A 17,893-nucleotide genomic window follows, 5' to 3' on the forward strand; every position below is an offset into this window, starting at 1 on the left:
CAGGCTCGACGGAGCGATGCCCGCGGGGCGCCATCCCATCTCACCTGCTCACCTTGTCGGCGCATCACATGCCGATCACGACAACTCGTCTCATTGTCAACAACAACGACGATAGGCCCACAACAGGCTCGCGACTCACACCGCAGCCTATGCACTGACCACCTCACCTGACCCGAGTTGCCTGCATGCCCCAACCCTCCCTGCCAAGCGCCACCACCAGCGCCGCAGGCATGAGACCCAAGGGCGAAACAACTCATCAGGACCCACTCACTGAGCCCACTGACCGGAGCCCAGGGCCCAGCCAGTCATATCCGCGCGGCCTCCTCGCGTCGCACCCGGCGCCTCGCGGCGCGTCGGCCCAGGGACATGGAATATTAACCATACCTTGTTTTGGATGGCCGCAAGAGAACGGGGGACTGACAGACATGGAGAAGGAGTGAACGGGGTCGGGGCGGCCTGCGCTCACTCGTGCCCATCTGTGCGTAAGATCTCGAGATCTCGCGTCGGCGCGAGGTTCGTCTTTGCTTTGCTTTGACATCGACGCGTTTGTCGTGTTCGTCGTGTTCTTCGACTTTCTCTACTTACTCGGCGGCAACGAGCTCGAGCGCGGCACGCACATCCAGCTCGATCGATCACGACCACTAGCGCCGTCTTCAGCTCGACTCGACTCGGCACACCTTCGTTTCTTCACCACACTCCTTTGACTCTTCAGCGCGATGCGCACATCCTTCGCTGCCCTCGCTGGCGCCGGGCTCGCGGCCGTCGGACTCGCGCGCGCCGCCGCCCTCACCGAGCACAACTTTACCATCAGCGACATGTCCCCGATGCTCACGTACACCAACGCGGGGGCATGGAACGCGAGCTGGACCCAGTCCAACTGGTCGACGTGGGTCAGCAACGACACGCGCTTCGGCAACGGCGTCAGCATGCACACTGCCACCGAGGTCGGCTCGAGCGTGAGCCTCAGCTTTGTCGGCACCGGCGTGTGGTTCTTTGGCTCGGCGGATGGCGGGGTCAGCTTGCAGGTCGACTCCGGGGCGGCGACTACCACCACCCTGTCGCAGGTGGTCAACACCAGCCTCGCGGGCATCGGCGGCCTCGACTATGCTTACCATACTGTTAAGCTCGCACTCGCGTCAGGCAGCTCGCTCACGCTCAAGAGCGTGGTCATCACGACCGCCATCGGGGGCGAGGGGTGAGTGCGAAAGGAAAACGCAAACAATCATGGCTGACCACCACAGGGCCCGAGCGTCCAACACCTCCATGCTCATGTATGAGGACACGCCCAAGGCCTACCTCATGAACTCGAACATTACGCTCAGCTCGCAGCAGGACTGGCAGATCATGAGCAGCGTGTCGCAGACCATCGTGACGCCCGACTCGACGGCCGACAGCGTGGTCCAGTACCCGCGCCTCTCGACGCACTTCTCCACCGCCTGGTTGTCGTTCGCCGTGCCCGCCAACACAAGCTTGATGACACTCCGCGGGCCGGTGGGGTACAACTACGACAAGTACAGAGTCACGCTGGACCCGTCGCCGCCGTTCGGGCCGGCCAGCTTGACCCTCACGGCGCAGTCGCCGTGGCTCGGCTTCCCCGAGATCCTGTGGTTCGCGTCCATCGACCCGACACAGCAGTACAAGGTGACGGTCGACTTCTTGCCCTCGGGCACGAGCGAAACCGTCACGTACTTTGACACGACGTCGGCGCAGTTCGTCGCGGGTGTGGGGTGAGTGCGGCGATGTGTGGCTCAGACTGACAGACAGTGGAACCGGCGGATTGCCAGGCCAAGGCAGCACGTCGGGCGGCAACAGCACCGGCAGCGGCGGCGGCAGTGGCAATGGCCACGGCAGTGGCTCGGGGAGCAACAACAACGGCTCGGGCAAGTCGAGCACCAACGTCGGCGCAATCGCGGGCGGGGCTGCCGGCGGCGCAGTGGCGCTCATCCTCGCCGGCGTCCTCCTCTGGTGGTGCCTGCGCAAGCGGCGCAACAGCGCCCGCAACACGGGCAAGAAGCGCGTGGTCGGCACGCTGCTGGACCCGAAGCGGCGCGAGTCGGCCAACTCGGAGTTTGAGATCGAGCCGCTCGACCCCGTCGTCAGCGCACACCATATGGGATCGTACGCTGGCAGCGGGTACGGCGGCAGCGCGCACAGCCTGCCCGGCAGCAACGGCGGCGTCACGCCGCTGCCTCCCCCCAATGCGCCAAACTCGTACCTCACCCGCCCGACCCCGCCGCACACGTACTCGTCGTCCCCGTCGAGCCCGGTAGAGGGGTACACGACCACGCCGGCGCTCGCGTCGCAGACGAAAGCCGCGCTTGCGGCCGGCAGCGTGGGGCATGCGTTCAGCGACCACCATGGCGAGGGTTACGGCCGGCCTCTGCCCTCTGCGCCGTCGTCCTTCTCCCACTCCCAGGGTCAGTACCCCCCGTCCCAGTCGTCGAGCAGCCACAGCCCTGTCACCCCGACCACGTCGAGCCAGGGCGGCAAGGCGCGCTACGCGCCGCCTCAGCAGCAGCAGCAGCCAGTAGTCAATGTCGAGCAGGACGCCGGGCGCGTGCCTGCCCCAGCGGCGCAGCCACCGGCCGAGAGCGTGCCCCCGACATATGACCCGCGCTGGGCGAACGAGTAGGAGGGGCGAGCGGGTGGTGTCGTTCCGTAGCTGTCTGCCTGATTGGGGGTATCAGGAACCAGAATGTACACTGTATATGCTTGCTTGCGGATCGTGGCCGGCCAACCGGCCGACAGCACAGCCAACCACGCAGCCGACAAGTCTAATCACCAACAATCTCGGGTTGCTCGGCTTGAGCGTGGCAGAGTGGCAACAGCCAAAGCTCGGCAACAACCCGCCAAACCCTGATATTAGTCGGTGTCTCTTACTTGGGCGACCGAGGAGGTCGCTCACAAGCACGAGGTGCTTAGCATGTGCCTGTTCGTCGTCCGAAACGACTGCATGCCCAATGGGTAATGCCTGTGCGTGGCCGAAAGACGCGCTTGGCGTGCTCGTACGCCGGCATATGAGGCCATGCCCTCGCTACGCCAGTATCAGATACGCACCTCGTCGGCCGACACGAGGCGGTTTATCAGATAGCGCGGCGTGTGTGTGCCAAGGACATGAAAACTTTGCGGTGTCTGTGCCACAACAACAGGAAGGAGTTGTGCATAAGTACTTACGTGCCGAGCCCCTCCTTCCTCACCAACTCACCCCCCACCCACGATGAACCCCGCCACCGCCGACCCCGAAAAGGCGCGCCCGCCGTCCGAGCTCTCGGACGAGGACAAGTCCAAGGCCCAGATGGAGGAATACGAGCAGGGCATGGGCGTGACCAAGATCGAAGCGCTGTGTGAGCCTCCCCCCACGTCCCACCCCCCAGCCTCCTAACACCCCCAGACTACGTCTTCGGCCGCGGGTGGAAACTGGTTCTCCTGTGGTTCAGCATCGGGCTGATCGCGTACGTGTACGCGCTGAGCCAGAGCACGACGTCGACGTACCAGGCTTTCGCGACCAGCGCGTTTGGGAAACACACTATCGTGGGCACGATCGCAGTCATCACGGGCATCATGAGCGCCGTCGCGCAGCCATTCATCGCCAAGCTCGCCGACCTGCTCTCGCGCCCGTTCGCCCTGGCCGCCGCGCTCGTGCTCTACACGGTCGGGTACATCATGGTCGCCGCCGCGCCGAACATCACCACCGTGGTGGCCGGACGCGCAGTGTACACGCTCGGCCAGACGGGTATCTCGCGGGTACAGGATATCCTCGTCGCCGACATCACCTCCCTGCAGTGGCGCGGCGCGGTGAGCGCGGCCACGTCGCTGCCGTTCGTGGTGAACGCCTTTGTTGCCGGGTATATCACGCAAGGTATTGGCGCATTGAGCCAGAACGGCTGGAGATGGGGATACGGCATGTTTGCCATTCTCGTCCCCGTGTCCCTCCTCCCCACGGTGCTCATCCTCTTCTGGGGCGGGCACAAGGCCAAGCAGCTCGGCGCGCTGAGCCTCGCGTCGAGCAGCTACGCCCGCCGCCACGTGCTCGAGCAGATGGAGCCGCCGAACCGGAGCTTGTGGGAGACAGTCGTGTACTACTGGGTCCGGATCGACGGGCTTGGCCTGCTGCTCATCGGCTTCTCGTTCGCGGGGCTGCTTGCGCCGGCGACGCTCAAGACGACCGCAAAGGGCGGGTACAAGAATCGTGAGTGCCACACCTGTGGGGGCTCAGCTGACGAAAGCCTCGCTCATCGCGCTCCTCGTTGTTGGCGGCGTGCTCTTCATCGCGTTCATCGTGTGGGAGTTTAGGTTTGCGAGCCATCCCATTATGCCGCGCCGCGTCATGAACCGCACCTTCGTGAGTAGAAAGACAATCGCGCGCCAGCCGGAGTAGTCGCTAACGCTCCTCCTAGCTCTGCTGCATCGCCATCGACTTCCTGTACTACTTCTCCGGCTTCCTCGTCTCGGCGTACTACGATTCGTGGGTGTACATCATCAAGCCGCACTGGAGCGACAAGAACTACACGTACTTCACAAACACGATGACTGTGGGATTGTGCGGGTTTGCTGTGTTTGCAGGCCTGATCCTGCGGTACACGCACCGGTACAAGCTGCTCCAGATCAGTGGCCTGTGTCTGCGCGTGCTGGGCGAGGGCATTGCGTTCCTGGCAGTCAACGGCAACCAGTCCGACGTCGTGCTCGTCATGTCGCGCATCATCATCGCGATGGGCGGCGCCATCACCGTCACGAGCACGCAGGTCGCGTCCCAGGGCTCGGTGCCGCACGCCGACATGGCGCTCGCGATGGCCATCCTCTCGCTGTGGACCAAGCTCGGCGGGTCGATCGCCAGCGCCATCTCGGCAGAGGTGTGGAACCGCGAGGTGCCGAAATATCTCGCAAAGTACCTCGGCGACACGCACAGCAAAGCGGAGCTCGCCAAGATCTTCGGGTCCATCGTGACTGCGCGCGCGGCAGAGCCGCACGACCTCGTGATCAAGGCGTACACCGACGCCTTTTGGGGCCTCCACCTCGGCGCGCTTGTCGTGTCGGTTCTCGCGCTGGTCGCAGGCCTGCTCACCCGCGAGTTTCACCTCGGAGAGGCGCACAACACGGTCGAGACGGACAAGATTGTGCGGATCAGGGACAAGGACGAGGTCGACGAGGAGCAGGTGCGCCGCAGGGCTGAGGAGCTCGAGGCGAAGCTGCGCCGCGAGATTGAGCAGGAGCGTGCCACGAGGTAGATAGAGTAGAGGTAGCGGCCGGATGCACTGTTCGTGGCGCTCGGCTGGGCCTGGGACGCCGCACAGTTGCGCCACATTGCGGCAACCTCCCTTTCTTGCAAACCTTATGGCCGGCTGTGCTGGGCCCAGATGCTTGGGTGCCTATGTTCCGTGACGGCAACGAGATCCATGGTCGGGTAGCTGGGAAGGAGAAACGAGTTGGTCATGTTCCAAGTGCCACGCACTACGAGCTCTACGATCACGACTGCCCACCTCTTGAACAAACTCACCGTGTAGGGCGTGAACAGCAGTGGAGCGATTGAGGTATGCACCTACTTCCCAGCCCGCAGTGGGCACCCTGCGCATTTCATTACACTTGCGGAATGTTGTTGCAGCCATGACGCGTGCGCATGACGACTGCCGTTATCGAGTTCCCACCGTCCTGGCCACACACAGGGATATATGGTTCAGCTCGCTTCGCCTCGTCGCGCTCTTCACCCTCACGCCCACCTCAACACCACAATGGCCCCCAAACCGACCATCATCCTCGTCCACGGCTTCTGGGGCGGCGCAGCGCACTGGAACAAGGTCATCCTCGAGCTCCGCGCCGCGGGGTACGGGTACAACAACCTCCGTGCCATCGATGTACCTCTCACCTCGCTGGCCGACGATGCGGGACGTATCCGGCAAGAGCTCGACAATACCGAGGGAGACGTGCTGCTCGTGGGCCACTCGTACGGCGGGGCTGTTATCACGGAAGCGGGGAACCACAAGGCTGTGAAGGGTGGGTGTGCTGTGTGCGTGCTGCTTGTACCCCAGCTGACAACCGACCAGGCCTGGTGTACATCGCGGCCTTTGCGCCCGACGCAGGCGAGTCCCCCGGCGGGCTGACGCAGGCCCGTCCCCCGTCCGCCGCGGCGAACCTCGCCCCCGACGCCGCAGGCTACCTGTGGGTCAAGCGCGAGCTCTTCCACGAGTCGTTCGCGCAGGACCTGACCAAGGACGACGGCTTTGCCATGGCCATCACGCAGAAGGCGCCCCTCGCGAGCACGTTCGGCGAGGCCATTAGCAACCCGGCGTGGAAGACCAAGCCGTCGTGGTACCAGATCTCGACGGCGGACCACATGATCAACCCGGAAAACCAACAGTTCATGAGCGCCCGCATCCAGCCGCGTAAGGTCATCAAGCTGGATGCGAGCCATGCCAGCCTTGCCAGCAAGCCGAAGGAGGTGGCAGCGCTCATCCTTGAGGCTGCGGGGGCCATTTAGTGCCGGCCATCGAAACTCTGGCCGCAGGGACTTTGATAGGACGGTCGTTGGGCTCGTTGACAGCCACGTGAGAAAGTCAGAAAGCCAAGCACATGCACGAGTCGGCGATGACTACCAGCTTACTGGGGGAGAAACGAGGTCGAACCCCGAGGCCATTGGCACGAGGGAGACGCTTGGGTTCTGCAGTCGGAAACCGGTCAGTCCTCGGCGGGCAGCCCGACAGTATCTGGTGCCGTCACTGCCCGTTATCCCGGCCAAGTCGCAATGCTGCAGCGCCTTGCGCGATTTACGACTGCCTGCAGTATCTCGGTCGTGGCGCCACAGCCGGTCGTGAGGGGTTAGCCTGTACGCTCGCCCTCCCTGCTGTACGGGTGATGCTGTTTCCGGTCACCTACGGCTCCGCCGGCAGTGAGCATGGAGGTATGTCAGCCCGCGTGTCTGCTGGCCTTGTCTCCTCCAGGTAGTCGCTTGACCGACCTGGCGTGGCGAGTCGGTCACCTGACCCCCCTCGCCCGCATTCACCCGCCTGCCGTGCACCGCGTTCCGTCTATTCACGACCAACCGGGTCAACTACTGGGTCAACTCTGCTGCTGGATCAACTACTAACGGATAAGACAAAGATATCGCGGGGCATGACGTCGACATTGTCGGCATGCAGGCAGTGGATCTTCAGGACCTTGACGCGGCCAGGGACCGGGATGCTGTGCGCGTGTCGGAGGGCCCACGCGCCACCCCGCCACCTCCTGGGATGCCGCGCCACACACTCCGATGACATCGGACAACGTGCTTGCTTGCCTCGAGTCAAAGATATCAGCAAGCAGTGCATATGTATCCTGCATCCTGCGTGCCAAGAAGACAGGAACGTGTGCATGTGGACGACGTGCAGGGGGGTTGCTTGCCGAGGAGCCCCCCGCCGTGCCAAGAATCCCAGGTACCCGCCCTCCCTTGCAGACGATGTTGCCGACTTGCCGACCAAGCCGACTGAAACAACCAACAACGGGCACAGCATCCATCGCCCACACCACCATCAAGCTCGGCGCCGACGCCGACAGCGACGACGCCGACGACGTCATGCCGCCCCCCGTTGCCGCGCCGTGACGGTGGGCCCCCTCCTCGCCGAGGGACGGGATCCCCGTGCACCCCGGTGCGTGCCTGTCACGACCTACCTCGTCCGCCGGATAGTACCCCCTCCTCCTCGGCCGTATCAGTAAGGTCTTGTGGTTGCACAGGCATGCTTGGCGTTGGAATGCTCTGCTGCTCGCCACTCCCTCCCTCCTCCTCCTTTGCCGTCGTCGTCGATGCGCTCTTTTGTCATTCGCTCACGTCCGACAAGATGCTGTGCGGCGCGCTGTGCGCAGACTTGGAACCAGCCAGATCTGGATCTGCTGACCGGACCGACATTGACTCACGTCGACCGAGCGCGTATAAATACCCCTCATAACATCGCGATGCTTCTGATCCATCACCAACACTTCCAGCAACTACTCCACACACACCATGAGCCACTCACCCCCCTCTAACAACGGCGACCATCTCGACGGCGCGACAGTCATCGGGGCCAACGACCAGGGCTACGCCCTCGGCAAGCAGGCCTCGGGCTCGAGCTCGTCCAAGCCATTCCTTCTCCCGCCCAGGCCTCAGCGCGGCGGCGTCCCCGAGGCATTGCGCGCCGAGAACCTCCCCTTTGTCGACACGTCGTCATACCTCGATGAGAAGCGGTAAGTGACACGACTGACAGCCAGTGGCGACGGCCCTGACGCCTGCAGCGACCTCCTCGTCAAGATCGGCAAGGGCGGCGTCGCGCAGGCGCTGCACGACCTCAACACCGAGCTCAAGAACAAGGGCCACACCGGCATCATCTCGGACAAGCGGCCCCACCAGGTCGTCGGGCGCGAGGTCAACCCCGGCTCGTTCGGCCTGTACGAGTACGCCTCGGGCCCCAAGCTCATCCTCGAGCCTGGCCGCTACCCCGGTCTTCCGCTCGCCAACTGGATCGGATGCACCTGGCACGGCACGTACGACATTGCCACCAACTTCCCGCCCCTCAAGACGGAGGGCAGCCTGATGGTGCCGGACCCGTACCTCTCCAAGCTGGGTCTCACCGTCGTCCAGGTGTCGCAGAACCAGGCCGCAGTGTGTGTCGACCCACAGATGCGCGTGTTCGTCGTGTCGGACGGAGGCTTCGTCGCCATGGCCACGAGCGGTGCATACCGTGTCCTCGGCCTCGTCGACCAGACCCATCTCCGCGACGAGGTCAAGGACCGCTACTCGGGCCAGGTGCTCGGCCACACCCAGGTCGTCAAGTTCCCCGGCAAGGGCGACCAGTACGTCGCGGCCACGTTTGTCGACATCCCTGCCAACAACGTCGCCATCCTCCAGCGCAAGGAGGAGCTGTTCGAGCTCGGCGCCGGCCAGCACTACCTCACGGCAGCAAACGTCACCATCCGCGGCTTCTTCACCAAGGGCGAGGTCCAGCAGGAGCTCCAGTGCGACAACCTGTACACGCGCGACCAGGTGCCCGTCTGGCTTCGCATCTACCTCCGCTACCAGCTTATCCACCCCCTCCAGCTCGCGCGCCACGGCTACCCTACGCCGTTCGACGCGCTGCAGGACAAGACTCGCTCGATCCTCACCCAGATTGTCGCGCACCTCGACTACTCGGCCATGGCGCGCACGCGTAACGCTGCCCCCGACGTCGAGATCGCCGAGCACGCCGAGGACGACTCTGCCGGCGCGATCTTCGTCTCCGCCGTCCGCATGCAGGCGATCGACGAGCTCAAGGTCGTTGCGTGGGAGTACGGCATCAAGCTCGAGGACCTGGCCATCATCGACCGCCGCTTCAAGGGCGAGATTGCCGCCAAGCTCGACAGTCTGACCACCCGCGCGCTCGAGGCACAGGTCGAGTCGGCCAACCTCGACCGCGAGAACGCCAACAAGCGGAGGAAGCAGGAGGGTGACGCCAAGGTCCTCGAGCTGCAGAACGCCATGAAGCGCGCGACGGCCGAGACGGACGCGCAGAACACGATCCAGGCTGCGCGCGCCCGCGCCGAAAGCGCGCTCATCCAGGCCGAGGCCGACGCCAAGGCCATCAAGGTGCGCGCCGAGGCGCAGGCGCAGGCTGTGCGCGTGCAGGCCTCGATCGACGCCGAGATCCGCGACGAGTTTGCCCGCTCCCTCGCCCAGAGCCGCGTCGAGGTCGAACGTACCCGCGCCTATGGTTCACGCACGGTGTTTGCGCCGCTCGAGGCATACCAGTCCGGCGGCATGGTCGGCATGGGCATGGTCGCCGGCTCGCGTCTCAACCAGATCGAGGAGGCCCCCCCCGCCACCCGCGTCAACGGTGCCAAGTAGGCCACCGCCGCGTATACATTGTGACACCCCTAGACCCGCCACCTAAGTCTTTAATCTCAGCCGTAATTGCCTCCCTCGACTGTGTAATGTACAATAGTAACGTAGCCGTGAATGAAGTCTAGTCTTGCATCGCGGTCTGGGTCCTGCGTGAGCGTGGACTTGCTGCTGCGTGTCAATGCCGCTTGTGGATGCCGCGGCTGTTGAAACAATGCCACCACCGCCACCGCCTCATGACGCCACTGCCTAGTCACATGCGTCTTCCCCACAGAAGCGCGGCATCCCGCGTCATAAATACCGAGCGCGCTACTCTCCGACCCGTCACTCCCCACACATCACCACGACAATGGGCGTCCTAGCTGCTCGCCGCGCGCTCTACGTCGCCATCGCCGTGCTGCTGTACGGCACGCTCGGCGTCGCCGCCGCCGCGCTGCACCTCTGGCGGTTCGGTTGGGGCGAGGCGATCTTCGTGTGGGAGCGCGTCGCCGTGGTCGTGTGGCCCGTCGCCTCGTCGCTCTACCTTATTGGATTGTATGTCTCCACTTTGCCTCTGATCGCTGACATACGCCAGCTACTTCTCGCCCGTGTCGCCTAGCCTCTGGGTCGAGATCCGCGCCCTCGGCGCCTTGTTCCTCTCGGGCGTCTTCTCCGTCGGGTATTACACCCGCTACAAGCTCACTGCGTGCGGCACGGCCGAGCGGTCGGGCGGCGCGTATGAAAGGTACATGCAGATATGCACACTGGCAGCGCTGATCTCACGCAAGGCTCGGCATTGCAACCATCGTGCTCGGCTGGATCAGCATCGCACTGGTATGGCCGCCTGGCGTGCGCCGCTGACGAGGCCAGATCGCCGTGCTCATCCTCACACTGTACGCCTACGGCCGGGTGCGGTCCCGCGCCAGCGCCGACAAGGAGGTGTGGGACCGCCGCCTGGTGGACATTGTCGCGGAGCACGCGCACGCCGCCCGCTCCCCGGTGGACGAGTACGCGCGGCTCATCCCCGAGCGCGAGCGCGAGCCCGACGCCGACGAGCCGTCGGGCCTGTTCTCGCCCGGCGCGCTCCGTACCCTCGCGTACGCGGTCATCGGGCTCACGGCCGCGGCGACGATCGGCGTCGACGCCGCCCTCGTGCACTGGTTCCGCCAGCGCGGCGGCCACACCCCCGACAGCTGGTATGGCGACCGGTTCGACCTGCGCGGGCCCGTGTCTGTGCTCGTCTTCGCGGTGCTCACGACGGCCTATGTGGCAGTGTACGTCTTGGCCCCTGCAGCAGAGCTGATCTCAGCCGACCCGGTCTCGCGCTCAAAATCCGCAACGAGGCGCTCGCCAACGCCATCCTGACGGCGCTAGGGATCACCTCCATGTCCATCCTCAGCGCCTACTGGCCCCTGATCAACCCGTACCACCTGGGCGTGGGCACCGCGACGCTCGTCTTGGGCTGGGAAGCGGCAGGCACGCTGCTGTTCCTCCTCGTGCTCGAAGGGCTCGTCATCCTCCGCTCGGTGCGGGAGGGCGTCGAGGGCGTCGGTGCGGCGACGTTCACGGAGCTCGTGCACGGTCGCAGCCTGTGGTGGGTGTACGCCCCGGAGGAGCGGCCGTCGTGGTACGCCCAGCTATCGAGCGTCGCCGCGGAGCGCGAGGCGGCCGCGTGAGGGCGCGGAGGCCAGTTCAAGGCGTGGACAGTGACGGGCGCCGGGGGAACGACGAAGCTGCAGAAACAGGATAGGCGCGCACGCTGACGATAGCGTGGGTGGCGGTTGTACGTCGCCGAGAGCGTGAGGCCGCGAAGAATGTATGGACATACGGGGCGCTCATGTGCCACCAAAGAGTCCGCGGGTTCATCGCGATTGGGTCTGACTTGCACTCTGTGGCCCGTGAGCCGGTCCCGAGCCAGGGTGGTAGCCGAGCCGATCCGCTCATGACGAGGGGGTGCGCGGCGCTGCCGACTGACTGCTCGTCACTCATGCCCTCGCCCTCGCCCCCGCCCTTGCCCCCGCCTGCCCTCACACAACATGACGCAAATGTGCCCTCTGAGACTGACGCGGCGGTGCCAACATGACATCAAGGCGACCCGAAGCCCGTTCCAGTCGGACGGGCACTCACTGAAACGTATATGAAGCAGCCTCTCGCTCGTCTTGCCTCCCTCACCCAACCCTCCCAATTCCCCCGACCTCACAATGGAGACAGTCAAGCACCTCTTCTCAAGCTGCAAGTGCAAGGCCGAAGAGCGCGGCCCCACCTGCCCGTAAGCCCTTGTCTGTTCCCCCACTCACCCCAACCCAGGTGCCACGGCGCGTGCACGTGCAAGGTCGGCAAGTGCAAGTGCGAGGGGTGCGCGGGGCGCGAGCGCAAGCCCGGTGCGCACTCGAGCTCGGACTCGGCGTCCAGCTCGGACGACGAGGCGATGGCCAAGCGCAAGGCGGACAAGCGGGCCGGCCGGAAGCGGCAGGGCGGCGACGCTGCCGCCACCAACGACAACAGAAAGGGCGACAGCACTCGCGACATCAACGGTAACCCGGCTCAGTACGACACCGCGCAGCGCGACACCTCGGCCCAAGCCGACAGCAGCGCATACGACCCCGCCGGCCCGCCGCCGCTCCCGCACGCATCGATGGGCGGCGGCGCGAGCCGCGCAGAGGCGGGCTACGAGCCCGAGGAGCGCGCGCTCGGCGGTGGCGCAGCCAGCTCGGACTCGTCGGGCGTGCAGAGTTTTGCGGCGGACCGCGAGATGGGTGGCGGCGCCAGCGCGAGCGCGCCGGCTGACGCCGTGCCGGAGCGCGGTATGGGCGGCGGGGCTGGTGCAGAGGCTGGTACGGGCGCCGACAAGGACGCGGGCAAGGACAAGGACGAGCACGGGCGCCGCCGTAGCCACCACCACTTTGGCCTTGCGGGGCGTTAGTTGGTGCCGGGTACGTGTGCCGGCGGGATGAGTAGGGTGAAGACACGTACACGGGTCTACAGAGAGCATGCCGCACCGATATACTATGTACACATGAAGGCCGACAGGGGCGCGGAGGTTGTGTTGTGTCGCCGCCTCACTCAGGCCGTGTTGCGGTCCATTACGATGGCGAGCATCTGGACCGCGTCGCGGTACTCTTCTCGGATGAACGGGTTGAGCGCGTAGTAGCGGCAGAAGGCTTCCCAGCCGCCATAGCGCATTAGGAACTCCTCGGCCGCGGCGGAGAGGTCGGGTGCTGGGGGTGGCCATCAGTCGCTCAATGAGGGCGCGGTGTCGCAGGCGACGCGGTGTACTGACTCGGGACTTCGGAGGCGGGCGGCATTGGCGTGGGCGGTTGTTGTTGTTGTTGCTGGGACTTGGGCAACGGACGACAACATCGGCATTTATGCACCCCGGCCCCGCCGAGGTGGACAACTGCGCGAGCCGTATCAGCACTGGGGTCAACGCTTGTCAGTGGGGAGCCGGACGCGAAGAGAAGCAACAGTGACGAGAGAACGGTTCGCATGGTTGGCGCTGCTTCGGTATCGGCCAAGTGACGTCGGAGAGGTGGTCGATGGCGCAGGGTGCGCTTGCATCCTAGCAAGCTGCTGCACGCGCCGCGCTGTGAAACCCTGTTGCTACTGCTCGTCGTCGTCGTTGCGCGCAAGCTGCTGCACGATCGCCTTTGCCTCGTCGTTCTCGTCGCTATTCCACGGCTTGAGGCCGAACGCAATACAGAAGGCCGTCCACCCGCCGTACGACTTGACGATTGCGCGTTCTTCCGCCGAGAGCTGGGGTTCTGGTGCGGGTCAGTCAGTCAGTCAGTCATCAGGCGCCGGAATACGTCGCGCACGCACGAAGACCGTCGGACGCAGGCATGGTCGAGACAGACTTTGGGGAGAAGGAGGTGGTGGTGGTGGTGGTGGGTTGAGAACATCAGTTGCAGGTCGGTTATATCGCGCCGACGCGCCAGTGACATCACTGTTTGGCCACCACCCTGGCAGGCAGGCACACCCACCCACCCCAGTCGGCCTTGTCCCCAACCCGACCCGACATATGTACTTCTGCCTGTGCGTAGCGTCCTCGTGCAACGTGGCCCGCGGCGAGGCACCCAGCACGTCGACGCGTCATGGGCCGCCGCCCAGTGGCTGACGCCAATATATGGCTCGTGACGGAGCCAGACGTGATCGGCAAGAAGGGCCGCGTCGTCGCCACTGCCACATGCTTCCGTGCCACCGTTGCCCTGCGTCCCCATCACTAAGCGCGTTGCATCGACTCGACTAGCTCTCTGTCATCCTATTCTCTGCTTCCCTCCTTCTGCCTTGCCCGCCCCTAGTCGTCGTCCTCGTCGTCGCCGCGCGCAGCGAGCTCCTGCACGATGGCGTACGCCTCGTCGTTGTCCTCGGGGTCGGTGGGGTCGAGGCCGTACGAGCGCGAGAAGGCCGTCCAGCCGCCCGCGTCGCGCACGATGCGCGTCTCCTCGTCGGTGAGCTGGGGTTCTGGTCGTCAGTCAGTAGCACAGAACAGCAAGAACTCACGGTGCGAGTCGGTGGGGGCCATTGTTGGGTTGTTGTTGTTGTGAGGAAGTGGGAGGAGTCAAGAACTCCAGCGCGCCGCGTCGCGTTATGAAGATGCTTTCCAACCACCCGCTCCCGTCCCGTAGCTCCCTCCTCGGAACATGGCTTGCCTCTCCTGGCAACATGACCTAGTGTGGGAGCGGAATGAGACACGAATGCGTGCTTGCTCGAAGCGCACGTTGTTGGCGCGTCTGTGGAGGTGGCACCCGGGTGGCGGCACGACATGCCGTGGCATGCCGGTGGGGCTCCTCGCGCTTGTTCCGGACCAAGCGTGCGTGCATAGTCAGTGGCGCATGTGCGGCGAGCACCGACATGGAGGACAACAAGCAGTATGCTCTACATCGCGTGGTGCGAAGAACACAATGGTCGAAGACGGCTGACAAAGGCTCGTGGAAACAACAGACGCCAGACACGTTCCTTGTCGGTGGCATTGTGGCGTTTCGTGTCCACCGTCGCACTGCCGCGACTGGATGTCTGTCACGCGTCAAACGCGCGTTGCAAGTACGAACAATGGTGCCAAAAGTGCACACGACCACAATGCGGTGTTCAGAAATGCATGTGCTGGCTCTATCGTGATGCGCTCTATAGTGGTTGGCTGGGTGGTAGTGCGGTCTATGGTGCTGGGCTCGTCCTCTGTGCAGTGGTGGGCTGGGTGGCGGCGGGCTGGGGGTTGATCGGCTGAGATCTGGGTGGTGGTGGGATGACTGGCGGAACGGCTGGTGATGGACTCGTTCGAGGGGGGCTGGCTCGTGCGTGACGAGGCAAGGGAGTAGTTGGGCGGGTGGTGGCCGCCCGAGGAGTGCCCTGCGGAGGGGTTGCTGGTCGCCTTGCTCGAGGTGGACTGGACGAGTTGCGCGTCCTCGCTGGTGCCCGCCGGCGGGGCGGCCACGCCGTAACTGCAGATCAGCGCCACGCGCCACCACCACGCCACCGCGGCGCGGCACTCACCTTCGCGTCCGCCAGCCTCGAGCCACACATCAACCACGCGGCGGAAGAGCGCGTCGCCGAGCGTCGGGACAGTGAACACCTCCATGATGGTGCGGATGACGTCGAGCCGCTTGGCCGGGCACGAGGACCACTTGGACCAGCGTGCGCGATGCTCTGCAACCGCCAGCGCGCCGCCGAGGATCGCGAGCACCTCGTGCTCTGGCAGGCCGTCGTACTGGATGACGGGGAGCATGAGGCGGAGCTCGCCTGTCGCCGGGCCGCGGGTGACGAGCACCATCGTGCCCGGGTTCCAGTGCGCCCGCAGGCCGGCCTCGAGCAAGACGCGCTTGCCCAGGATCGACTGGCGGACGTACGCCCGCTTGTCGTCGTACAGCCCCGACAGGAGGTGGTCGGTTATTTGTGGCGGCAGGACGAGGGCGTAGACGTTTGGATACTCGCGCCCCGTCTCCAGCCGCACGGGCAGGATGTCGGAGAACGGCAGCCGGTCGAGCACGGTCACGAGCCGCGCTGGTGGAGGCGGGGTGCGTGGTGGCTGGAGACCGAGCGGCGGCGGCGTGCCCGTTGGCCCGCGGGGCGTGGTCGCGGTCGCGCGCTTGGAGGCCTTGGCCTTCGGAGGTTGTGCTGGTGGCTTTGGGTCCTTGGCCTTGGCCTTGGACGGTCGTGCGGGTGGCTTTGAGGCCTTGGCCTTGGGAGTTCGCACTGGTGGCATCGTTGGATGAGTAGGATGAGTGGGATGAGTATAATGGACGAGGTTGGGATGGGTGTCTGCCAACTCGTACCCACTGCACCTCTTATGCACCTGCTCGTTCTGCTCGTGTGCAGCCCGGAACACCTCGCACGCAACAACAATGGCTGACCCGAACAACAACAGTACATTGATCACCGCGTCGTATGTGCATGTGCACGCACACACGACGCGGTGCCCACCGCCACCACGGCCACACCTATTGTCTGGCGTTGGTTGGTTGTCCGCGGCGCCCGGGCAATCACTTCTCGGCCTCTTCGGCGTCCAGCGCCATGACGAACTGCTCGTACCTTACTCAGCTCGCACCTCGCCACTTCCGCTCGCCTCTGCCTCTCGCTCGGCGGCAACACCCGACAGCTGGGCATACCACGACGGGTGTTCCTCTGGCACGTAGACCCACCAGAGCGTCTTGCCGCGCACGAGCTCGGTGAACGTCGCGTTCCAGACGCCCCCAACGCCGCCCCTCACCGAGCGCAGGACGACGAGCAGCTCCAGCACGAGGAGGAAGAGCAGTGCGCCGGCCGCGATCCAGCCGACAATGAGGGTCGCGATGCCGACGCCCGTGAGCGCCCCCCGCTGGTACGGGTTGAACAGGGGCCAGTAGGTGCTCAGCACGGACATGTTGGTGATGCCGAGGGCGGTGAGGATGAAGATCGCCGACGATTCGAGGCCGATGTTGAGCGTGAGGCGGGGCCGGCTGGGGTCAGCTCCGTGACACTGGGGCGGGCTTACATGAGTATGAACAGCGTGGTGACCGCCGCGAAGACGAGCACGGCGATCGGGCCGCCCGGGGTGAACTCGTGGCTGCCGTCCGAGGCTGGCATCATCAGCGCCCATGGGCCGGGGTAACTCACGAGGGAAGTGCGGCGTGTAGTTGAAGCCGCCGTCCTTGGCGAACCAGTGGACGAGGGCGGCGTCGAGCCCGAGCGTCGCGGCGGCAGTGAGCCCGACGACGGCGTACGCGAGGATACGGAGCGCGTTGGGCGAGAAGACGGCCGCGAGGCCGGATGGCTCGGCGGCCTCCGGCTCCCGCTCGCGCTCGGGGATGAGGCGCTCGTACTCGTCCACGGGGGAGGTGGGCTCCCGTGTCGCCTCGACAATGTCGATGAGCGTGCGGGGCCACACCTCCTCGGCCTTGAGGACATCCCGCTGCACGTAGCCGTAGATGTACAGCACGCGGACGAGCGAGCCGATCTGGCGTCGGGTCAGCGGTGCCGGCGCACGTACTTACCAGAGCGACAGTGACCCAGCCGAGGACGAGGGTCGCGATGCCGACGCTGGAGTCAGCGCTGGCATCATTCACACGCGGCCCTCACTTCTTCTGGCCTTGATTCACCCACACGCCCTCCTTGGACGTGTCGCCGAACACGCGCCAGTAGGTCGTGAGGTAGCCCAAGCTGATCACGCCTTGGACGAACAGCGTGCCAAGCGTGCCGATCTCGAGCCCGAGGCTGGGCGACACGGGCGCGAGGTAGCTGTACACTGTCAGAAGGCGCACATCCGTGGCGCGACGCACAATCCAATGAGGTAGAGCGACGAGAGCACAGTCCACACGAGCACCGCGATGCTCGGGCCGAGGTGGTACCGCGTCTGCGTGCTCATGCGCTCTGGTATCCCGATCAAGCTGCCGTTCCCATACGGCCGCCGGTAGAAGACGATCGTGCCACTCAGCCGCCATTTGTGCACCAGCGCAGCGGCGACCCCAAGCGTGCCGTACAGCAGCACGGCGATGACAAAGTAGAGCGCGCGGCGGACAGTGAGGATATTGCCCATGGTTTGTATTGTGGGGGAATGAGAGTGAATAGACCACGTCGCGAAGCGATAGCTCGCTATTTAACCTGTTTCGGCATCGGAAGCGGCGACTT

At 65.0% G+C, this 17,893-nt stretch overlaps 10 protein-coding genes across 10 annotated transcripts; 6 read left to right on the plus strand and 4 right to left on the minus strand.

Moving 5' to 3' along the window:
* Positions 1–716: 716 nt before the first annotated feature.
* Positions 717–2,632, plus strand: LOC62_01G000083 (uncharacterized protein; the record flags this gene model as incomplete). The annotated part of the gene is made up of 3 exons (XM_062766510.1): positions 717–1,195; positions 1,242–1,727; positions 1,765–2,632. 3 exons carry the CDS (start codon positions 717–719, stop codon positions 2,630–2,632), a joined length of 1,833 nt encoding a protein of 610 aa, XP_062622494.1.
* Positions 2,633–3,217: 585 nt separating this feature from the next.
* Positions 3,218–5,225, plus strand: str3_0 (Siderophore iron transporter 3; the record flags this gene model as incomplete). Its single annotated transcript, XM_062766511.1, has 4 exons — positions 3,218–3,342; positions 3,375–4,189; positions 4,227–4,342; positions 4,398–5,225. 4 exons carry the CDS (start codon positions 3,218–3,220, stop codon positions 5,223–5,225), a joined length of 1,884 nt encoding a protein of 627 aa, XP_062622495.1.
* A 484-nt stretch (positions 5,226–5,709) lies between these two features.
* Positions 5,710–6,583, plus strand: MES6 (Putative methylesterase 6). Its single transcript, XM_062766512.1, has 2 exons — positions 5,710–5,988; positions 6,039–6,583. Exons 1-2 carry the CDS (start codon positions 5,727–5,729, stop codon positions 6,470–6,472), a joined length of 696 nt encoding a protein of 231 aa, XP_062622496.1. The 5' UTR covers positions 5,710–5,726; the 3' UTR covers positions 6,473–6,583.
* Positions 6,584–7,946: 1,363 nt separating this feature from the next.
* On the plus strand, positions 7,947–9,952 carry LOC62_01G000086 (uncharacterized protein). The gene is made up of 2 exons (XM_062766513.1): positions 7,947–8,190; positions 8,239–9,952. Exons 1-2 carry the CDS (start codon positions 7,970–7,972, stop codon positions 9,821–9,823), a joined length of 1,806 nt encoding a protein of 601 aa, XP_062622497.1. The 5' UTR covers positions 7,947–7,969; the 3' UTR covers positions 9,824–9,952.
* Positions 9,953–10,156: 204 nt separating this feature from the next.
* Positions 10,157–11,472, plus strand: LOC62_01G000087 (uncharacterized protein; the record flags this gene model as incomplete). The annotated part of the gene is made up of 5 exons (XM_062766514.1): positions 10,157–10,351; positions 10,392–10,541; positions 10,585–10,630; positions 10,667–11,070; positions 11,106–11,472. Exons 1-5 carry the CDS (start codon positions 10,167–10,169, stop codon positions 11,470–11,472), a joined length of 1,152 nt encoding a protein of 383 aa, XP_062622498.1. The 5' UTR covers positions 10,157–10,166.
* A 525-nt stretch (positions 11,473–11,997) lies between these two features.
* On the plus strand, positions 11,998–13,287 carry LOC62_01G000088 (uncharacterized protein; the record flags this gene model as incomplete). The annotated part of the gene is made up of 2 exons (XM_062766515.1): positions 11,998–12,065; positions 12,104–13,287. 2 exons carry the CDS (start codon positions 11,998–12,000, stop codon positions 12,717–12,719), a joined length of 684 nt encoding a protein of 227 aa, XP_062622499.1. The 3' UTR covers positions 12,720–13,287.
* On the minus strand, positions 12,860–13,101 carry LOC62_01G000089 (uncharacterized protein; the record flags this gene model as incomplete). Its single annotated transcript, XM_062766516.1, has 2 exons — positions 12,860–13,014; positions 13,077–13,101. 2 exons carry the CDS (start codon positions 13,099–13,101, stop codon positions 12,860–12,862), a joined length of 180 nt encoding a protein of 59 aa, XP_062622500.1.
* LOC62_01G000090 (uncharacterized protein) lies at positions 13,264–13,666 on the minus strand. Its single transcript, XM_062766517.1, has 2 exons — positions 13,616–13,666; positions 13,264–13,557 (listed from the first exon to the last, which is right to left on the minus strand). Exons 1-2 carry the CDS (start codon positions 13,635–13,637, stop codon positions 13,397–13,399), a joined length of 183 nt encoding a protein of 60 aa, XP_062622501.1. The 5' UTR covers positions 13,638–13,666; the 3' UTR covers positions 13,264–13,396.
* Positions 13,667–14,090: 424 nt separating this feature from the next.
* LOC62_01G000091 (uncharacterized protein) lies at positions 14,091–15,992 on the minus strand (the record flags this gene model as incomplete). Its single annotated transcript, XM_062766518.1, has 2 exons — positions 14,091–14,257; positions 15,284–15,992. 2 exons carry the CDS (start codon positions 15,990–15,992, stop codon positions 14,091–14,093), a joined length of 876 nt encoding a protein of 291 aa, XP_062622502.1.
* A 150-nt stretch (positions 15,993–16,142) lies between these two features.
* Positions 16,143–17,801, minus strand: LOC62_01G000092 (uncharacterized protein; the record flags this gene model as incomplete). Its single annotated transcript, XM_062766519.1, has 6 exons — positions 16,143–16,725; positions 16,761–16,845; positions 16,883–17,222; positions 17,260–17,305; positions 17,345–17,503; positions 17,545–17,801. 6 exons carry the CDS (start codon positions 17,799–17,801, stop codon positions 16,320–16,322), a joined length of 1,293 nt encoding a protein of 430 aa, XP_062622503.1. The 3' UTR covers positions 16,143–16,319.
* Positions 17,802–17,893: the final 92 nt, after the last annotated feature.

The sequence above is a fragment of the Vanrija pseudolonga genome, chromosome 1, assembly GCF_020906515.1.
Source record: "Vanrija pseudolonga chromosome 1, complete sequence".
NCBI classification, from domain to species: Eukaryota; Fungi; Basidiomycota; class Tremellomycetes; order Trichosporonales; family Trichosporonaceae; genus Vanrija; species Vanrija pseudolonga.